At 41.1% G+C, this 23,202-nt stretch overlaps 1 protein-coding gene across 2 annotated transcripts in view; it reads right to left on the bottom strand.

Moving 5' to 3' along the window:
• PXDN (peroxidasin) overlaps positions 1-23,202 on the bottom strand; it is a 151,383-nt gene that overhangs the window by 74,328 nt on the left and 53,853 nt on the right. The window contains exons 4-6 of one of the 2 annotated variants that reach the window (XM_084622584.1): positions 9,066-9,137; positions 2,087-2,158; positions 1,367-1,438 (exon numbers count right to left, since the gene is read on the bottom strand). In XM_084622584.1, the coding sequence (XP_084478710.1) occupies positions 1,367-1,438; positions 2,087-2,158; positions 9,066-9,137 (216 nt within the window). The remainder of the gene's footprint in view (positions 1-1,366; positions 1,439-2,086; positions 2,159-9,065; positions 9,138-23,202) is intronic. The other variant, XM_084622585.1, reaches the window with a different exon arrangement.

Here is a 23,202-nt window from a genome sequence, read left to right as displayed (position 1 = left end):
ATCATCAAATACTATTTCTCCCCCCCCCCCCCCCCCGTAGACCAATACTCAATCACTGTACAGGACAGACAGCGCTCTCTGTCTCAGACTATTCAATACTTTTTATCCTCATCATTCAATAATAGTTCCCCCACCTATCCTACCTACAGACCCCGATTTGGTCACTGTTTTTGAGGACACCTAACTCTACACAAAATGGCTGAAAGGAGAACTCCCTTTTTAACTTTTAGACCAGTGTTTAGGAAACTCCCCCAGGATGCGGGAAATCCTGGTTCAACTCCCTTGTCTGCAATGAGAAGAGATTTGAACATGAGTTTCTCACCTCTCAGGTTAGTGCCTAACTATTGGACTATGGAGTCACTCTCACTCATTCTCTGGCCCAATGCATAATTAATTATTTATATACATAATGGAACAGCTTCAACAGGTGAGGCTGAGAGAGACCCACAGTAGAATATCCCATAGTCCAATAGCTAAGGGCACTCATCTGAGAGGTGGGCCACCCATGCTCAAATACCTTCCCCTTGTCAGGTAGAGGGAGGAATTGAACTGGGGGTCTCCCACATTCCGGATGAGTGCCTTAAACACTGGACTAATGGTCATAAGGGAGGCTACTGCCTTCTTCTCTGGGCCATTTTGAATAGAGTTAGGCATGTGCCACCTCCATTCTCGAGGGGAATGGATCTTAGGTGCCTAATGCTCTGAGAGAGTCAGGGCTTAGGACACAATGATCTCTATGGCATCTGCTATTGGCTAACTTACGTGACTTCCCGCTGAGCATGCTTGTTTTTGTGGAGCCCATTATTAGGCTTCTATCTCTCCTCATTCATTGTATAGGCAGCCTAGGCAACTAATTCAGGGTTTGAAGATTCCACTGGGTAGCTAGCACCTGAAAGTTAAGTGTTGCAATGACTACGTCCCTTTGTGAACTTGGGCCAAAGTGCCTACGTCACTTTAGATCATTTTACGCCTAGTCTCTACAGTTTAGGAAGGATCTAGAAAAAGCAACCTCGAGAAAATACAATGGGCAACAAATCTTATAAAAGAAGATCAAAGGAATTTAAAACAGTAGGAGGAAAGATTGTAGAAGCTGAGTTTATTTAGTCTACAAAACAGAAGACTCATTGCAGACAAGGCCACAGTCTATACATAAATTCAAGATAATAAAGCAAGGAAGGGGTTTAGTCACAGTCACAAAAGACTGGAGAATATAGACCATGGAAGGAAAAGTTTAGACTAGGTTCTTTAATGGTAAGAACAATTAGGCAGTGGAACAGACTGCCAAAGGACGTGAACACTTTAAGATAAGACATAAGTATAATTAGACTATTTCAATTCTTTCTGTATGTACATTTAATTTACTTACAGTCTCTTCATAGATTCCAGATGACTAAATGTCCCAGGAACCAAATGAGCTATTCTGTTATTATGCAAAAATCTGTTAAAAACACAGAGGAGTTCATGTACGAGTTCAGATTTTGAAATGTTTTCATTCCATATACATTCTTCTGGAATTCCTTAAAGAGATACGAATTTTACAACATGCAAATAAGCATTTTTTAAATCAACTTTCTTCTGCTACTTTTTTTTTAAAAAAAGGCTCCCCTTTCCTCATCTCCTCCTCCATCCAAGAAAGAAACATTTTTAGTCAACACTGGAGACAAAACTACATAAAACATGACAGACAAGTGGGGGGAAGTAATCAAATAAGCTATTTATACAAAAATTTAATCATCCTATGTCATGTTTCGTACAATCTATTTTATGATAGACTAACGTCAATCAGAATGGTTTTGAACTCATTTTGAGATTGAAAATTGTACACAAAACTGTGTTATTAAACCATTTCCCCAATCTAGGGCCTGACCAGAAGTCACTGGGAGATAAAGGTGCTCCACACTTGCCAGAAGGTGCTCAGCACTTTGCTCCTCAGTGTCTTACACCATGAAAGTTTCAGTACAAAATAAAAGCTGCATTAAAGATAAGAAAGTTTTTTCTCACTTTCCACACTATTGATCTGGGTCAGACAAAGAAGCTATTTGACTACTGCCGTTTACCAACATTTCCAAACAAAAATAAAACTTACAGTCTTTCAAGTTTTGGAAGATGCGTAAAGGATTCAGGTTCCAATGTTTCTATGTGATTAAAGTGCAGATACCTGTGAATGTTTTAAACAAAACATCACTGAAATGTATTTAATGAAAGTAGTACTGTGCAGCTAGAAACTTGGTATGTAAAGGACTTCTCATGCTGCCGAACACATCTGTAAATGACTACAGGTTAATAATGTAATAGCATAATTGTCTTTTGGATTATACACTTTTCCATGAAAGAAAGAGGCCTTATATAATAGGAAGGTTTTAAAAGTTGCTATTATATTGGTAAAAATAACAATATATTAATATCAACTCATCATACTTCAAACAATCTTCTGTCAAAACTAAATATTTACAAAAATCTTATGGGACAATCAGTAAGCCCACGTGTATCATAGGACTGATAAGAAAAGACAGATTATAGTATTTGCAAAAAACATAAGCTCACAGATCCAAAAAACCATTTTTTTTTCATAAAAAGCCAGACAGGTATTATCAACTAATATTAGAAATGCAAAACCAGTATCTTTTCTACAAGTTTTGGATCAACCAGTTAATATGTAATAAAACTTGTTTTATTTACAGTAGGATCAGGGCTTTTAGAGAAATATTGGCTTTACATTTTCTGACCCTCTCTCCTTCAACTATCATATTTTCCTAGAGAATCCTACCACCCAGACCACCATATGAAGTCACTTGATTTATTTTATGAAGTTGAATAAATGAATACGAAACAATTTTCTGTAGGAAGAAGTTATAGCTTTATTGGTAAAGATTTGCAACCTTCAATGGACATGCAAACAGTTTTTGGTATCCAGCCTTTTGAATGTCATGAGAATGACTGAAACCTTTCCAAAGATGCTGTCCCAAGAGAGGTCTTTTGCCTGTAATACACTGCCCTATCAGTAAGTTGTGGCAATTCTAACCTCCTCTTTTCCCCTCTCAAAAAAAAAAAAATAAAAAAAAAAAATTAAACACTCCTCTCCTCTAACCAGAAGCATACTATTCTCAGACAAATTCATAAACACAAAATCAGTGCAGGTGGGCTGTATCACCAACTGGACAGATCTCCTCTGCAAAAGTTTACCCAATAGTTATTACTGTCTGATGTATGAATAGACATCTAACTGCAACATTAAAAAGAAAAAGATACCCTCTATTTGGTGTATATATTGGCTATTAAAAGTTCCTTCTGGAGTACAAAAGCCTTGGATATTAAAAAAATGCTTGGCACTTATGGAAGGTCTGAATCTGCAATCCTTACTCACATGAATAGTTCCACTAATGGTAACAGGCTATTCATGATCAAGGGCTGCAAGGTTAAGTTCATACTGGTTTATAAATTTTAGTGAGAATTAATCGTTCTGTCAGAAATGTGTTAACCAAACTTTACAGATGAGTAAACAGGAAGCAGAGCTGTGGGAGCAGCTTGGGAAAGGATTTGTGAATATGCTTGTAATCAGATGCTGATTACATCCTGCCCCACTTTTCTCCCCCCACATGAATGTTTCGGGAGGAGCTTAATGAAAATATGGAAAAAACAGTAATTAAAAACAAACTAAAAAAAAACCACCACCAAAAAAACAACTCCTCAGCATGAGAAGATGGAAGACATTTAAAGAGCAGAAACTCTGTCTTGGAAACACTCTGACCATGTTTCAGCTCCAGACCAAAAAGCAAGGTCCACATGGCCAGATATTGGAAATCAAGTGGGCAGAGGGATGGGGAAAAAAAAACAGTGTGGATAAATAATCTCAGAAACCACTGCCCTGTAAAACTACTCCTTTCACAGTACAGGGCCACATACATGGTTTAGCAACCAGACAAGTGTCCAACAATCCAATGTTGATGGGCTGCTGACAGAAAAGAGGCACATCAGCCTCAGCACTATCATCAAGGAGAAAGTGTACGCCAATAAGTGGTCCCAGCAGGGGGACCAGAGAAACAGTCAAAGCAATAAGACTAGGTTAATGTGACAAGTGAAATTTTAATGTCAAATCTATTAGACAGCCAATAAATCTGGCTTGTGACCTTCTCTCTGCTAAATCATGGAGGAACTCAGAATTTTTTTACACCTGGAGCCAGTGTACCTAGCCAACATACATTCATATGCATAAAGGTTCATACTGTCAAAATACATAGCTATTTCTTGTGCAGAAGATAGGGCAGACCTTCAGTATCAATAAATCCTTTCCCCTTTTTGTCTCCTCTGATTCTCTCCCTAAAGTACTCTCCATCCTTTTCCTGAGAGATTTAACATCTCAGTTTCTTCAGGCACTCACGTGGTTTATAGACGTTAGGTCACAGAATCAGAAACCAGGCCAAACAGCTAAACTACAGAAATACTCTACTTGATAATGAATAATTCATAACTAGCCATAAACTCAAATATATTTGTGAAGTTATTTGAACTAATTTTGAATAATAACAAAATATAAATCCTGATCTATTTCTCAGGCAATCCATGGCTAGAGAAGGGGCCAAATCTAAAGAAGAAGAAATTATTTGCAACTAAGAGTTTGACTAGCTCCAGTAGAGGCTGAGGTCACAAATTCAATTCCAAAACTACGACTACGACTAGAACTCTAGAGTTCCTCGTTCTATGTACTGTGCTCTATTATTTATGACTCTTATTCACTTTTGTTTGTACCAACCACCCATATAAACCTCCTTGTTTAAGTATTTTGAAATTCACCAATCACAAGTTTTGCATACATCTAATAAAACAGACCAGCCTACCTTGTTGAATGAAAAACAGGCTCACACAAAGATCCATCTTGGCACCATTGTTCTTTAATATTTATATCCATTGACCTAGTCACTGAAATTTGGATACACAGATGATCTCACACTCTCAATTCAAATGAGTACTTTCACCCAAGCGCAAGCACCCTAGCATAAGATCTGATCAAGCTGTAGGTGTCTTACAGGTTATGGCAACTATGACTTAATCCTCAAAAACAGCTGTCTCCATGTTCCATCTGATCAACCAACATGCAAAGAAGCACCTGAATGTCACCTTCTGTGACACCAAATTCAGGCACAAGGATTTCCTGAAATATCTTGGAGTAGTTCTGGATCTGATGAAGACCACTGCCAACATAAAGGCTAGCAACAATATAATCCACAAACTAACTGCAATCAATTGGGCAGCAGATTTCATATCTTGAAGACAACCACCAGTTGTTGCATCCCCGCATGCCATTAGTCTTTGACTTCAGCAGCTGAGAGAGTGAGATTGCCTCTGTGCAATAGTCTTCTCACTTAAAAAACTTAGTGCACAGGCATTCACGCATCATAGACATGAGAACACATCATGCCATGGTATCATCATCAGCTACAATGGACAGCTATATGGTGCAAGCACTCTAGAATACGGACTGAGTTTAAGTTTATAGTCTGTAGTATAGTTTGAAATCTGTCAATTGTTCTTGTCTAATAATACCTCCAGATCTTTTTTTTTTTTTGGGTGGGGGGGGGTTAGAGGGGGTGTTTAAACCCATAGTTAATACCAATTATGTACTGAATGTTTAAGTATGTCAGCAATAATATTACACTGAGTGTTTAAAAAGGCCATTGTGAACAGATTTATTCAAAACTGATCAAAAGAACTTCTGCATTTGTTTTGCAAAATGCTCCCCCTTTACTATTACTATTTATTATAGGTATTGTGCTAGTGCATATTATGTAGTATTATTATTACTATTATTATTTATTTATATTACCATAGCATCTAGGTACCCAAGTCATAGAGGCCCCAATCAAGGATCAAGTTCCCATTATGCTAGATGCTGTACAAACACATAATAAAAAGGCAGTCTTTGTTCCAAAGAAGTTGTCATCTTTTTATACCAACATTTCAAAACCACAGAAAACTTAATAGAAAAAATCACGATAAATATTGGTTTCAGAAACTGTAGTATAGTATGTAAGATTTCACTCTATTACAACTCAGTTAACAAAGAACATGTACATCTGTATGCAGGCTGAATGCATAGCTCTTATATTAGAACAGGTGAAGTTATAACAAGCAGAAGTATGTTAATATGAAAATCATATACATAATTAACATTCTACTAAAATTAAATAGCTAAAACTTCAATAATTCAATTAGCATTATGGAAAGGAAGGATTCTCTTGTTAGAAGGATTTCACAGAAAAGGTTTTATTCTCCTTGTGCGAAAAGTACTATAGCATTGTTCTTTAGAATATGTTAGTTACTTGGGAGGAAAGATGTGGGGAAGAGACCACAGGATATAATACATACAAGCACAGAATTTCATTTTATTAAGGAATCAGCTTCTGTGACCAGGGCTAAAAAAATATCTGTCATCCATCACATTAGGTATCTGTGGCACTTCCAATTTGCCATGACTGACTTAATATTCAGGTATCTAAATAAATTTGACTTGATTTTTCAGTGGTGTTGAGGATGCACGACCCTGCTGACTTTACTGGATTTACGCTGGTACAAAAAAGATCAGAATCTGGTCCAGAGATGCTACTCCAGTTGCTGAATTCGGAGGGTGAATGGGAGGTTTCTAATGAGTCATTAGGTGAGGATGATGCCAAAGAGCCTATGGGAAAAGTGGAATCCTGCCTGCAGACAATCATAGGGGGCTAACTATACTTGTTTTTTCTCTCTCAACATCATAACTTAAGGGAACACAGGTAAGAAACAAACAAAACTTTCTGTTACTCTATTAAATTAAAATGTATACACATATAAATTTTAACTGAATAGAGTAACAATAAAATATACACACACAAAAACTTCCAGTTTCATTCTGTGTGAATGCCAAACAAATATTATGAACTAAATTTTTCCTTTCGATATGTACATGCAATTCTCAGGACTTCAGAAGGAGTTTCACTGTGTACTGGAGTCCAAAATTTGGCTTAGTCAGTAAACCTAGGAAGGAAATTCGTTAATAATTAAAGAAAATAAGAAGCCTGTATTGATCTGAATATAGTGAAGCAGCACAGTGTTGTGGATAAGGCGCTAGACTATCAGACGACTTTGATTTTATTTCCAAGCTCTGCCACTGACCTGCTGTGTAACCTTTGGCAAAACATTTCATATATGTGCCTCAGTTTCCACATCTGTAAATTGACGATAATAATACTTCCCCTTCCTTTTAATATACACAAATTAAAAGTACTATATAAGATGTAATATTAGCATATACATTTAACAGAATTATATTGTTTCCATAATGGGGAGACTGTTCAAAAGAGCAACTAAGTTATATTCACTGCTTGGGGTAACAAACATAATCCAAGTGAAGCAGGACTTCAGATGTCGCTCCACACTTTTACAACTAAAACGGAAACTGTCAAAATCTAAGTTCTAAGACTCTTCAATCCCATATGGAAATGAAGTTGATAAGTAATGACTTGAGACCATCAGTCTTAAATTAAATACTACATGACAATTCTCAAACCAGAGAGTCTGTGCACAATTGAGATCTAAACCAGAGGAACATAAAGTATGCGATATTTACCCCCACGGAGAGTTAGATCTCCCAGTCATAATGCAGATAGATCACTAGTAAGGCAGTGCATGGGAAAACCTGTCTTTTACTACCTATAGCATCTCACACCTGTGAATAAGCTGAAAGCTTACTATTTTACAGAAGTTAGTACTTTAACAGGCGCACCTAAATAATTAATGTACTATGAAGAAAATAAGATTTGCTATTAGCATGTAAGCAAGCACTACCAGTTGCTGTCAGTATTCTGCAGTAACCAGTGCTAGAGAGGGAGGAAGAGAAAGTCATTAAGGAGACAAATGACAGTTATCATATGTGTTTCACACTTAGTAACTAAATAGAACCTGTTCCCCTAAAATGCACCCAAGTGCCCTCTAAAATATGCGTATATGGATTGCATAAATGGTGTGTGTGTGTAGTTTTCTTGCATATAAAACTTCATATGACGAATAAAAATGCAGAGACAGGTATGTATAGTATAAATACAGACATATGAATATAGTCTGGAAACTCAAAATTCCTATTGCCCTACAGGAAAGGAGATTCTCTTTTATAGGAACTCAATGACAGACAATGAAATTCACCCTGCAAAGCAAAAATCCACTGCAAAATGAATGGAAATTTAAGACTTCAGGACTTTGCAAACAGATCTGCAATATTATCTATTTAGTTATCGCTGCTTCTACCAGTCCAAGTACTTCTTGAATTACTGTGTAATGGTGAACTGTTTTCTGATTAAGTAAACTGTGAATAATCAAACACATAGCCAAAACAATACATTCCTTTTTAATTGTACTAGTACAGGCTATTTTCCATTCTTTTTCAAATTAAATTCTTCTTCACTTGAAACTCAGTAAAAGAACAATAGCTTACACAATGTTGCTAGCAGAAAACTGAAACGCTTTCCACATTACAGACAATGAGGATACCACTCCCACTCCCACCCTCTGCCTCCCCCAATATATGGCAATGATCAGCCACATGTGTATCAATAATATTCATATTTTAATTTAAAAGGGTTTTTAAATGAAAGAGAAAAGCACTGAAATAAATTTCAGGGCTCGATTCAAACTTTCATTTACACCAGTGTAAAACAAGAGCAACTCCAGTGCAGTCATAGGAGTTGGAGCATTGTAAAACCTATGTAGACGAAAGCAGAATCAGACCCTGAATCTCTAATTAATGCACATTGTTTTCAATATTTGTCTGTGATCATGCTTCTTCTCCAAGTCTACTACATAGTACACTAGGACACTTGGAATGTAAATCACAAATAAAAGACAAACATAGAAATGAAGAATTTGACACTGATCAATTTTGTTTTTTCACATGCAAACGATTATAACAATGTTTGACTAATATCCCATTCCAGTGCAGACATGCAAGGCATGCAGGCAGAAAATACTGATCAAGACGTGCACTTTTCCTCTGAAAGGCAACCACGTAGATGACAGCACAGAAGAGAAAAGGCACTTACAGTTGTTCTAGAGAGGCAAGTCCTTTAAATGCTTGCCTGTCAATTGACTGGATTTCATTCTTGTACAAATAGCTGAAACAAGAAACAATCAGTAATATTAGTACACAAACAAGAGCTACATTAAGGTGGAAAAGAAGAATTAAGTCGACACATGAAGACAGTTTTTCTACTACATATTAGAAAAACAAAACAAAAACATGTACACACTAACAACGCTTCCTGCTTGAGAATCCATTCCCCAGGCCCACCAGAAAAGGCACAGAAAACTGGGGGGCCCTCTATGCCCTGACACAAGTAGTTGGAGGGCCTTTGGCCTTCTGGTTGTTACCATGCCCTTGTAGAGCTTCCTTTGCCCGCATTTTCCTGACCCAACCCCAATTTCATGAGCATTCATGGCCTGCCATACAATTTCCATACCCAGATGTGGCTCTCAGGCCAAAAAGTTTGCCCACCCGTGTATTAGTGACATGTGGATATACTTTACTAGAACAGAGAGTTTGGGGGAACAAAATTCTACAATTATTATTTGTTTGCAGTAGCAACTACAGTAAGGTGCGCACTTTCCAAATACTCAGGAAAAGATAATCCCTGCCCCATCGAGTTCACAGTGTAGGGATGGATGGCAGACAGACAGCGGTCAGAGAAAGGGAATGACAAAAAGGGGTTTGTTATATATCAATAAGATTCACTGTAGGCAGCCTAGCATAAATGGATTTTTATGTGAGACTTAAAAGTGGGCGGGATATGGCCCTTGCAAACAAGTTCATAACCTTCTATACGTTACTTGAATCTTGAGTGAAGAGAGTCATGGAAGAGATTGTTTGAGAGACTGACAGACGTGTGGAATGTTCCTGGAGGGTGACACAAAACTTGACAAGCGAATATAAGTATGGAAGAGCAGATGGGGAGCCACTGGAGAGATTCAAAGAGGGGAGTGACATGATCAGCTCCTCACACAAGGAAGATAATAGCAGCAGCTACATTTTGTATTAACTGGTGAGGGACAGTGTGTGTATATTAGGGAATCTAGAGAGGAGGATCCTGAAGAAGTCTCCCAAGACTGTAGCCTTGGTATTACATTTTACTTCTCTCTCCATTCCCCCATATCCAATCTTTCACTAAATCTTGCCACTTGTTCCATCTTAATAGTTCCAAAATCTGTTCCTTCCTCATTGCTAAAACTATTCTCCATGTCCTGGTCATTATCTCCTTGATTATTGTAACTTTGATGTCTGGCCTCGGACCTCTCACTTCTCCCTCAGCCAGCATGCCCCAAATTCTCTGCAAAAATAACCATCTCCCAGAATGATGAGCACCTCATCCCCTGCTTTGAGCTCCCTGAATGGCTTCCTGTCTACCAGTTCATATTCAAACTCCTTGTCCTCATCCGTAAGGTTTTGGGGGTTTTTTTTGTAATCTTATCATAGCTGCATTTCTACTCACATTTTCCCCACACACTTCCCTATCTTTTTATCTTGCACCTCCTTTTTTCCAGTGCTGTACATTGTGCCTGAATAGTTTCCCTGTCTGCATCTGACAAGCACCTTCTCTCCTGAAAGTAAACTGTTTCTGCTGAGGGTACGGAAGGAATTTTCCCCACTAGAGCACTGCACAAGTCCTTGCATATATTACAGGGTTTAGGGTTTTTTTTCCCCCCATCTTTCTGCGCCACTGCTACTGTCAGGTCAACCCAATCATTTAACAGAAGTGAACAAAGCAGATACGTATATAATGAGTAACAAAGCACAGAAAGAATAAAACATACACTGTATCATTTATTTAGTTAATAAATGAAGACAATATTCTAGTCTTCGTTTTTAACTGCTGTGTTTACATTGTACATTGCAGAGGGAGAGCATGTAACCAAAGTAATATAGAGTTACTGCAGGGCAGAACAAACATGTGAATTAGCTATGATATGGATAAGGCCTAGGTTACCTATAATGAGATGTTTTTGGGGAGGTCTGGGGTTGCACATTGGCTAAAGAATCGCTACCAAAAATTAAGAATCTGAAATTGAAATAAAAGGCTTCAAAGCAAAACAAAGCCAGTTGTCTAACAGAAATCAAATTCATTTTGTCCTACTTTTACCATCAGAATTTGAAGTTATATTATTACCTCAGACAATATAGCATCACTGGGTTAGAGAGATTGTGGCAATGTAGCTGTCATTGATTTAAAAAATAAAATAACTAACCCCAGCTACACACCTACCAAATAAAGTGTACTTCTTCTTATGAAACAAGAAGGCTAGAACATATAGAAAGATTCTATGGGGGAGGTTTAGGTCGGATATTAGGAAAAACTTTTTCACTAGGAGAGTAGTGAAACACTGGAATGCGTTACCTAGGGAGGTGGTGGAATCTCCTTCCTTAGACATTTTTAAGGTCAGGCTTGACAAAGCCCTGGCTGGGATGATTTAGTTGGGGACTGGTCCTGCTTTGAGCAGGGGGTTGGACTAGATGACCTCCTGAGGTCCCTTCCAACCCTGATATTCTATGATTCTACTTTCTAAATACTTAATTTTCTTTGGTATACAGAAAAAACCAGAGTGCCTACCTGTACTGTAATTGTTGCTCTTCAAGGTGAGAGTGCAGAAATGTATTCCACGAGACGTGTGCACACCCAGCACACCAAAGCTGCAGAACTTTGCCTAGCACTATTTATAAGGGTGGTGCTGACGCCTTCTGGCCCCATAATTCTTCCAATGGGAATTTAAGGGCAGTCCCACTCCGATTCCCCGCAGAGAGGATGGAGGGTCGGCTGTGGAATACGCATTTGCACCACAGTTGCCAACTTTCACGTGGTAAATAAGCACCCTGACTGTCACAGTAAGCCAAAAATCAGCTAATTCCATTTAAAAACAAGGCCAAAACAAGCTGATCCCTAAGAACCCCAACACTCTGTGTGACTAGATCCCCCTGGCGTGCAGTCAGGGACTGTGGTGGACCCACTGTGTCACCCTGACTCTCTCCCCTCTTGCCCCACCTTGACACCCGCCCCTGTTTGCCTCTCCTTGCCAGGAGCCGATCAAAAAAGAGAAGCAACAAGCTACAAGCAAAACAAGCAACAAGCCAAAAATTAGCCAACAAGCAGCTCACAAGCTAATTAAGTCAAAAACAAGCCCAATTTCTGTGTTTTTTTTTTCTACGCATTTGTCATGTATGATCTCCACCCACATCTCAAAGAGCAACAGTTACCGTACAGGTAGGTATCGTTTTTTTCTTCGAGTTCTTGCAGACATGTATTCCATTCAGGTGACTCGCAAGCTGTAACTAATGGAGTTCAGGCTTGGAGCCTACTTCAAGAAGGACTGCAGAACTGCCTTTCCAAAGTTTGCATCTGATCTAACTGCAGTCATAATAGCATAATGTTTGGTAAAAGTATATAGGGAAGACCAAGGAGCAGCCCTGCAAATGTCCCATATCAGAACATCATAGAGGAATACGATCAACTCTGCCTCCAGAGAGGTTATGAGCTTATTTGAAAAGGCCCCAAGCAAAGTCCAAGCTATCCCATACACCATAATAATGCAGAATGATATCCACCTTGAAACGGTTTGCAGAGACTACTTGGTCCTTCATGCAATCTGCGTCAGAAATAAAAAATCCAGGTGATGAATGAATAGGCTTAGCTCTTTCCAAATAAAATGCCAAGCTTCATCTCACAACCGAAGAACTAAGATGCTGTTCATCTGTGGTCAAGTGAGCCTTGGGGAAAAAATACAGATAAGTATATTGCTGGACTGGAGATGAAATTGTGACATCCCTTTACATAAAATTTAGGATGTAGCCCCAAGACCATCTTGTCTTAAAAAAAAATTAGTATAGGGAAGCCATTAGGGTCTGCAACTCTCAAACTCTCCTCGCAGCAGCAATTATGACAAGAAACACTGTCTTTTGGCATTTGAGAGACTGAGAACAAGTTGCCCAGGGCTCACATGGAGGACCCATGAGGACAGCCAGCCCACTACTAAGGCCCCACAAAGGAATCACTCTCTTCACCAGTGGGAAGGAGACAAATTATCCCTCTCAGAAATCTCACTACTATGGAGTTCAATAAAACTGATTTCTCTTGGACCAGATGATGAAACACCAGAATTGCCGCCCAATGCACCCTCGGTGAACTGAGAGATAAACCAAAGGACTGAAGGTGTAACAGATGCTCCAAAGTGTCCTGAATGCAGACATGCATCAGTTGAATTCCCCGAGCTAGGGACCAAATTGAAAAACATTTCCACTTAGCCAAATAAGTAGCCCTAGTAAGGGCTTTCTACTATTACCTGTCAAATAGTTTTGGAACAGCACTCCTCTTCCTTAACTAACGACACAGCATCCATGCTGTGAAATACAGACTGATCAGCATTGGATGTGAAATCTGACCATAACATTGAGTCCGTAGGTCAGGGTGAAAAGGAAAAGGAATAGGAATGGGAATGGGAAGACAAACCAAAAGATAGAGGAGGTTGAAGAACCAACATTGTCTTGGCCACGCTGGTGCAATGAGAATCAGTCTGGCATGATCCAGCATCAGCTTGAGGAAGACCAGAGGAATGAATAGGATTGGGGGAAGCATACATCAGTGTCGACCACCAAATCAGATGATATGCATCGGTTAAGGAGCCTTGACTGAGACCTGCTTGCAAACAAAGTTGATGGCACTTCTTGTTGTCCTTTGTTGCAAATGGGTCAATAGCAGGAACGTGCCATTCCCTGAAGATGGATCACAGAACACTGCTTTTCAGTCACCACTCATGATTCTGGGAGAAATTCCTGGTGAGATGATCAGCAAAGTAATTCTGGGCTCCTCGTAAATGAGCGGCTGAGGGAATGATGCTCTCCTTGACACAGAGCTGCCAGAACTTTATTGTGTCCTGGCAAAGCTAGTTGGAGCTGGCTCCTCCCTAACTTCTTCACATAATACATTATAGTGGTGTTGTGGGTAAGTATGTTAACCGCTGTGTTCTTGATCTGTGCCCAAAATGCTCTGCACGCATTATAAATAGCTTGATATGAAGATAAGCGTCATGCTCTGTCCACAAACCTTGCAACTTCAATGCCCTCAGATGGCCTCCTCACCCTATTGGGGAACCATTGATATCTAAGGTCCTGGTCTTAAGAGGATGAGCAAAAGAAACCCCTTTGCAGACATTGACCTGATCCCTTCAGCACATTAAGGACTCCAGGACGGGCAATGGTATTCACACTAAACTGTTCAATGACTGACTAATTTGGGGATATACCAATCTCAACCAGCTCTGAAGAGGACGAAGGCGCAAATTTGCAGGCTTGGCCTCATATGTGAATGTGGTCATATGAGCTAACAGCTTCAGGTAAACCTGGATCGTGGTTGAAGGGTCAAAGTGGAGAGAGACCGACACAGGTGACAAATCATCTCAAAACATTCATTTGGCAGAAACACCAAATCTTAGAATCTACCGGGCACCCCAAATGAACTTGATTTTTGAGTTGGTATTAATGTTGACATTTCCTTGTTTAAAGTCAGACTCAGACAATCAAAGAGACTTTGTGCATACTGGATGTGTACGAGGACTTGTTCTCTGGACTTACCCCTCGCTAAAGAATCATTCAGGTATGGAAAGACATCAATTCCTCTTTTCTGAGGTATACTGCTACTACAGACATGCACTTGGTCAAAATGCGTGAAGCCGAAGACATGCCAAAGGGAAGCATGATGTATCAGTAGTGTAAAGCCACCATGACAAATCTCAGGAATCTCCTGTAGCTTGGAAAAAAAAAAATCACAATATGGAAGTAAGCACCCTGCAGATCCTGGGCAGCAAAGCAGGAAGAATAGTAGCTGGGGTAGCCATGTGGAATCTCATGTATTTGATATACTTGTTGAGACAGCAGAGATCGAGACTAGGTCTCACTCGTATCTTAGACTTGGGGAACAGGAAGTACTGTAAGTAGAAACCCTTTCCCTGATGCTGCAGGAGGACCTCTTCTATAGCTCCCAAAGCACACAGGGTCTGGACCTGCTGAAAGAGCAGTGGCTTATGAGAGGGGTGCCTGAAAAGGGACCACGTAGGTGGGTGGGGAAAAAAGTATGCACCGGAATTGTATGGAATAAGCTGACCTCACTGTGCTTAGAGCCCATTTGTCTGTGGTGACTCTATCCAAATCACTGTAAAAGCAAGACAGCAGGTCCATGAACTGAGGAGATACAGTCAGGGAGATCACAACTGGAATGCTGCAAGTCAAAATGGCTGATTGCTCAATGCTGGGGAAGGATGACTGCCGGAAAAATTGCTGCAATAATATTGCTGCTGTTGCTACTGACCGCTATAATAATGCCTCTTTGTGGCTGAGGTAAAAACCCTCAATGAACGTAACATAGCATGGGAGTCTTTAAAAAAATGTAAGGTCTCGTCACTCTTCTGAGGAAATAAAATCCGACCATTGAAAAGCAAGTCCTCTATGCTCTCCTGAATGTCAGGAGCTACACCGGAATTCGGTAACCACGAGGCCCTTCTCATAGTCACAGCTGATGCCACAATACTGAAAGAAGCATTTGCCACATCCAGAGCCTCTGGTAATGATACTTTGGCCTACCAGATGGTCCTCCAAAATAAATTATCTTAAACTCTTCCCTGGAGGATTCTGGCAACTTCTCTGTGAATTTAGACATACGGTCCCAATGGACAAAGTTATATTTAGGTAACAGCGCCCTGATGATTTTCACTGTGCATTTTCAGTGTAATAGTGAAGTCAAATACATTTTTTCCCCGATCAAGGGCAGCCTCTTAGACACTTTGTCCTTAGGCTTGGACTTGTATCTCTCCTGCCTAGATCTGTTATTTACTGCTGTTACAACAAGAGAGTTAGGGGGTGGATGGGAATAGAACCACTCGAACCTATGCATAGGAATAAAATACCATTACTCAGTACACTTTGCTCTAGGTGGCAATGAAGCTGGGGTATTCCACAAGGACTTTTCATGATCGAAAAGAGTTTCATTCATCAGGTGAGCCACTCTCTGGGGAACTGAGGACTTGAGAATATCCAGCTACTTATGCATATTCTACTGCCCAAGCTTGGCTTGAATGTCCAAGGCAGAAGCCATATGCCTCAGGAGGTCCTGATATGACTTAAAATCCTCATTCACAGAGGAAGAAGAATCTGGTATCATGGAATCAGCCAGTGAAGAGGAAAAGGAAGGAAGCAGGGCAAATGGAGGCTCCTGCAGGACTACTTGTCCCTGTAAGAGAGGTTCAGGCTGAACCGGTTCAGGAATGACCTCAGTCTGTGTCTGCAACATATGTAGTTCAAGTAGAGAAACTGCAGACAGGTCTGACCTGGGCCAAAGAATGAGACCTTGCAGACTGAGGGAAGCCACTGGGGGATAAGTATATGGCATTGGTGGCCACTAGGTGTTGGGCCAAGAGCTCCTGTCCCTACCGCAGGAACAGTGCCAATCTCAGTATTGATGGTGATCCCAGGGTGGTATTGAGGATCTCTGAGAGTGTTGCCTTGAAGGTCAGGGAATGGAGGAAGACATCCATAAACTCTATCTCAACGAGCTCTGGAAACTGTCCAGTGGTAGCAGATGAGCTGGCTCCAATGGAGCAAACAAATGACCAGCCTCATCCGAAAGACAATATGGCAATGGTATCATTACAGAGGCGCAATCAACACCCTAAGCACTGAAAGGGGCATTGCACTTCCAGTTGGCACCGAAGCCAGGCTGGTACCAATCCTCAAGTCTGCACTGAAGGTATCATCAATGCCAAAGATAATATCTGTGTCAATGGACTCCTCAATACCAAAAGGGAGGCTGACCTGCACTCCAAACCTTAGGCAATGTGAGAGATGATGCTGGTAACAAAGAGCTCTGAGATCAGACCAGGCACAGCCGAAGGTACAGTAGAAGCCACAGCTGCTGAAGCATCTTGAATTAATGGAGAGTCAGAAAGGGGAAAAACAGACCAGGTGTGATGTCACCTGGTACACTAAGGTATTGAGGCACTCTGTGCGGATGCCAATGTCAACAGTACCAGACTCAACTGATGTCCCATGGCTAGTACCGGAATTGACAGTACAGTGTCCAACTGATCTCTATGCAGCATCTGGGAGTGGCTAGAGGGCCCAGCTCCATCCCACATGACCAGCACCATGAGTCTTTGGGTAACGCAGTTAGAAGATGAAGAGAAATCTCTCTGAGCCTTGGAATGTCCTTGTTCTGCCATATGAGGCCTCTTCCTCAGAGGACCCAAGGAAGGAGAATGATCTCTCATCCTCCTAGCAGAAATATCCAACCTCGGGTCTGCAACAATATCCCATGTCAGCTGCAAAGGTCTCTGTGGGACCAGACAATCTGCAGAGGTCCCTGGTACTGAAATGGGTCTCATGGCCTGCTCCAAAAGGTGCTGCTTGAGGTGCAAATCCCTCATCACCTGCATTCTCTTTTTAAATGACTTACAGATGGAGTACCTTTTCTTAATGGGCCCTTCTCCCAAGCACAATAAGCACCGAGTGTGGGGGTCACTATTAGGGATAACCACCCCATGACAGGTAGCGTTTAAAACCTGGCAAGGGCATCACAGCAGTCTAAAATTTATTGCTTACCACTAACAAACACCTAAGGTTACTACTAAACTGACTATGCTAATGAACAAACTAAGTAGCTATATACAACAATTCCAGAAACACTGGACAGAAAAAAGTGTGACTCAAGCCTTAGGCAGTGAGAAGAAACTCAGGGGGTTCAAGATGGTGCAGCCCTTAAACACTCCTGGGAGGGACTATTGGGTCAGAGGGTGCAATTGCCACCCCTGTGAGTACTACTAGAAAAGTTCTCCAGCTTCAGTGCACTTGGCAAGTGCACACCTGAGTGGAACATGCATCTGCAGGCACTCAAAGGAGAATGTAAAATTGTGTCCATGTCATCAACATTTAAGAACATAAGAACTGCCATACTGGGTCAGACCAAAGGTCCATCTAGCCCAGTATCCTGTCTTCCGATAGTGGCCAATGCCAGGTGCCCCAGAGGGAATGAACAGAACAGGTCATCATCAAGTGATCCATCCCCTGTTGCCCATTCCCAGCTTCTCGCAAACAGAGACTAGGGACACCATCCCTGCCCATCCTGGCTAATACCATTGATGGACTTATCCTCCATAAAATTATCTAGTTCTTTTTTGAATCCTGTTTATCATTTGTCCTTTATAAAGAGACAATTTTGAAAGCCTATGGATCTGAAGTAACCTTTGGAACTCTCCTTCAGTCCATTTTAGCCTTTCTTCCAGTGGAACAGTAAAGTTGGAAAGAGCAGGCTCACTTTCAGAAAGGAAGTATGTAGTACAAGTATTGGAAATTTGACACTTCTGTGAGAATTTGCTGGAAAGAAGAATTTACTTTTCTCAGATAAAGACACTGACGTTATTTCTTCAAATACCATCTAGAACTGCTAATATTTTCCTAAACAAATTTCTAAAATTCCTTAAGGAAAGGATAGGTTTTCTAGAAAGAGTGGGTAAACCATATCAGTTACAACTCTGGTTCCCAATCCTGAAAAAAAAAAAAAAAGCCATACAAGTGTGACCCAAAGAGCCCCTCAATGCCCACTGGCAAAGGGCACACCATACTGTAACTCATATCAGGCCTGTCAAACTCAGTACCCCCAAAATACTGTTGTCATAATATGTATCTCAGAGGTGTCATGTAAGTTATCAAATGTAAACTGGTGACATGATAGTCCCAAAAATCATTGTGTGATATAGGTACAGCTTGTGTATAAAGAATTATATCTATGTGCTGGAAATATGTTCTTAAAATGTGTTTTGGAGGTAGTGCATAAACCCAGCCTGCCCTAGACAAAGGAATGTGGATTTACCTGTCTGACCATCTTGCTTACAGGCAGAGGATAATGAAAGTACATTTACATATAAAGCATACAAAGCTACCAAGCTAATCAGCACACCAGGGGTCTGAATTTACACCCTCTTGGCTCCTAAAACAAAGACAATGGACTTTGGAAAATATAAGGGGGAACAAAAAGACATTATAGTTACCCATCACTTGGGGAACAAAGAGGACAGCACCCTTTGATTCTGTGAAAGTTGGATCCCCTGGCCTGGAGGGCTGGAGATGTTGGTAACGATGTAAGTGAGAAAACTTCTTAGACAATGATTGTAACTTGCTAACATTAATTTTTAGTCACTAGAAAATGTGATGTTTTGTTTGTAACTGTGATGGGGTCTGCTTACCCCACACTAGCCCAAACAGGATTAAGTCCATATTATTGACAGTGGAAGTCCTGCCTCCCCGGTGGGACTGGGTATGCTCCAGATGCTCTAGCAGTATAAAGGGAGGAAGTCCAGCTCATTCTGGGCTGGAGGCCGCAGTGGAAGGACCTGTCTGGGAAGCTCCAGTGGCGGGCCAGCCACAGCACCTGACTGCACCGGAAATCAGAGCCTCCCTGGGCCCACTTGAACTCCGGCGACTGGAGGAGCCACAGGAGGCGACCGGCCCAGCTGACCATGGAGAACCCGAAGTCTCATGGGATACCTCAATGCAGACACTGGTAGGAAGTGACCCAGAGAGGATGATGGCGTGGTACCTCCCAACCGGAAAACCTCAGTGTGTTTCGGCAGGACCCACCTGTTGAGTCAGTGGCAAGTTGATATGCCGCAGTTAGAACCCTGGGTCAGGGCCCGGTGGAGTCGGGAGGGCCGGGGCCCCCCTACTGGGGCTGCCACACCCCCTGGTGGACATCCCACCCCTATAGACTGGCCGCTAGGCCATGCTGCCCTGACTCGAGGGGCGTAAACCATCACAGTAACCATAGCGGTCTCTTGCTTAGTGCTACTTAAATCTCTGTTCTTTATTAATAAACTTATTCTTAGTTTTACTATAAACTATCTGAGTTATACTGCTATACTGAAGTTAAGTGAGTCCACAAGCAAACTAACAGGCTGGTGTGTGCTCTGGCTCTTTGGAGGCAGCAAACTCAATTTCTGTAAGGACCCAGTGAGAGGGACTGGACAGTAACTCTGGAATGGGTTACCAAGGGAGGTGGTGGAATCTCCTTCCTTAAAGGTTTTTAAGGCCAGGCTTGACAAAGCCCTGGCTGGGATGACTTAGTTGGGGATTGGTCCTGCTTTGAGCAGCGGATTGAACTAGATGACCTCCTGAGGTCCTTTCCAACCCTGATATTGTATGGTTCTATGATTACAGAGATGTTGCTGGGAAACTCGGGAATTGGGGCTTGCTGATAGTTGCCTACAAGGCAAGATTCAAACTGGCAGAGTTTTGAGGAGTTTGCTGGTGAAGCAGACAGATGGTGTGGCAGGGAACTGACAAAAAGTCTACTCTTCAACAAAACTCACTGAGGCAGAGGGGTAATAGTGATTTAGAGTTCTGGGCTGCCCTGAGGAGAGTCACAATAAGTAATTTCACACACAGATAATGTCATTGAATTTAATGGGACTACTCAAGTGCATAAAGTTATTTATGTTTGTAAGTGTTAGCAGGATCAGGGCCCTTCTGAATAATACCTAAAGATTTTAGAATAATTTGGATTATTTGGTAATGTTTCTGTGAAAAAATTTATGGCTCTTAATGAAAGAACCTAAATTTTAGTTGATCCCTTCTGAGTTAAGGGGCCAGCTTTGCTTCCTTGCTCTTGCCTCGGCTGCAGGCATTAGCTAAGAACTGACAAAACGCATAGCTGGGGACCAGACCAGTTCACCTTTATGTTAGTTTAGCTCAAAACAGGTATTAGTCTTATAAGAATGTATTTAGTGTTTGGACGCTAGGAAATGCTTGTAAATTGCTGCATGCATTCATCTTACTTGTTATGTCTGTATTCTACACTCTAAGAAAATATGTACGTTTTGCTTTATAACTTTGAAAATGAACTTGTGAACCAAGGCGTGGGAACTGTTGTCACCCCCCATCTATGCAGAAAAACTATCAAAATAAGATTGTGCATCAAGGAACATCACAATACAAAGGATTGGTTAATGGCCCTATCACATCTGGGAAATACTAGAAGCAAGGAACCTCATCCTGTAGGCTTGGAAGCTGAATGAAGGATATAAAACCAAGCCACAAGAAACTGTTCTGTCTTCTTGGCTGTTTGAACTCTGACAGGGCCAGAGACTCTAAACTGAGGCTGAGTTCCCCTGGGTCCACCCTGAAAGACACTTTGAATTATTACAACTACTCTACAACTCTGTCACTCTTAGGATTTAGATGACTTGTTTTAACATGTAAACAACTCTCTAATGTCTTTAGCCTAATTAATAAACCTTGAGAAAGTTTATTATAGGATTGGCTACAGGCATTGTCTTTGGTGTAAGATCTAGGGTACCAATTGACCTGGGGTAAGCAACTGGTCTCTTGGGACTAGAAACAACCAGAGTGTGGTGTGATTTTTGGTGTAAGTGACCATTTATCAGTAAGTCCAGTTTGTCTGGGTGGCAAGATGGGAGAGTCTAAGGGGACTATCTGTGATTCCATGTTAAGACTGTTACAGTGATGCAGGAGTTCACATTTGTTACTGGCTTGGTGAAATTTAATTATAGAACAACCACCAGCTTGGGGTCTCTCCCTGTTTTTGACAGTCTGCCCCGAGGTAGGCACTCATGGTCATGACCCACTCCTGTTGTGACAACTTAGTTAACTAAAACTTGCAGGCCAGTCTCACTACATTTTTACTATGTAAGCAAACTGTTCCATTCTGACATATTAACACCAGATTAGCATCAGTACTGCTGACAAATCTTCTGGCTGCACTATAGCAGTGTCTGTTTATACTGCATTCAGCAGTCAACTAAAAACAGAACTAAAAAGAGACTTATTAAAGGCTATGTTAAACAATGGAGGAAGGATTTTAAAAAAGAATTCTGCTGACTAAGCCCTGTTATTGATCAGGAGTCCACTGCCAAGTTTCATCCTATTCAACTGCCATGTCACATCCATAGCTTTCAGAGAGGCAGAGGAAAAGGAAAGAACCATCGTCTGGATATTAGAGACTCAGGATCTGAACAACAAATATATTGGGGACACTCAGGAGGGAATAATTTAAAAGTGTTTGTTTTCAAACTTTCACTGAAATTGTTGTGTTCAACATTATCTCAATTACTGTATACCTTTATGATAGAAACATACACCAGAAAATAAGTTAAAAAGTATATTTGTATAACAGATCGTGCTGCAACTGACTTCATCATTTCACTTCATTGGGTCCTCCTCTTCTTCTTCCAGTTTTATAATTAGTAAACAATGTTTTTATTGATTTACATAAACAAACATGGAATTAAATCAGTTTTAACACACAGATGGCATATGTGGTGTGACAAAACTTTGTCTGTGTCTCCGTGGGTCCCACGTTTCCTGGCGGATTTCGTTAGCCTCAGAGACTCACTGTGAACCTCCACGCAACCCTTCTCTCTCTAGAGACAAGGGTCACAGTCTACTGAGCCATTTTAATCATAAGCCAGTGAGGAAGATGAGGAGAAGCTATCCTCCCTTGCAGTCTCTGTGGTCTCCCAGTCTCAGTGATTAATCAGGAAGAGGGCAAAGGGGGGGGAGTCCAGGCCCGCCCTCTACTCCAGGCTCCACCCCAGGGACCCTAATAGTATCCGCTATGGTAGCTGACCTTTTAGAAATAGGACACATGCAATTCCCTGGGCTACTTCCCCACAGCAGCCCCCAATTCCTCAGGCTCCACTTCACCCCTACCTCAGGGCCTCCTTCCTTGTGCCTTATATGGTGTGTACTGCTCAGTCTCTCCAACCACACAACTTCCTCCCACAGCTCCTGACCAACTGGGAGGCTTTTAACTAGTTTCAGCCAGTCCCTGATTGGCTTCAGGTGTCCCAATCAACCTAGCATTCTCCCTGCCTTCTGGAAAGTTCTTAATTGGCCTCAGGTGTCTTAACTGACCTGCAGCAGCTGCCATTTAACTTATCCTGGTACCAGGGATTTGTTTAGCCTGGAGCTAATATATCTATCTCCCACTACTTTTCTGTAGCTATCTGTCCTTGCCCCGTCACAGTGGATAGATATATCTAAGTAAATATGTGGGGACAATATATAGCTATTTCAGTATACCGCAAAATTTGAATTCGTATATTGTAATTATACAAATTTGAATTATTTCAGGGGAT

The sequence above is a fragment of the Lepidochelys olivacea genome, assembly GCF_965140295.1.
Source record: "Lepidochelys olivacea isolate rLepOli2 genome assembly, chromosome: 3".
In the NCBI taxonomy this organism is placed as follows: Eukaryota; Metazoa; Chordata; order Testudines; family Cheloniidae; genus Lepidochelys; species Lepidochelys olivacea.
Note: the sequence above shows the minus strand (reverse complement) of the source record. Positions and strands in the feature narration are given on the sequence as shown.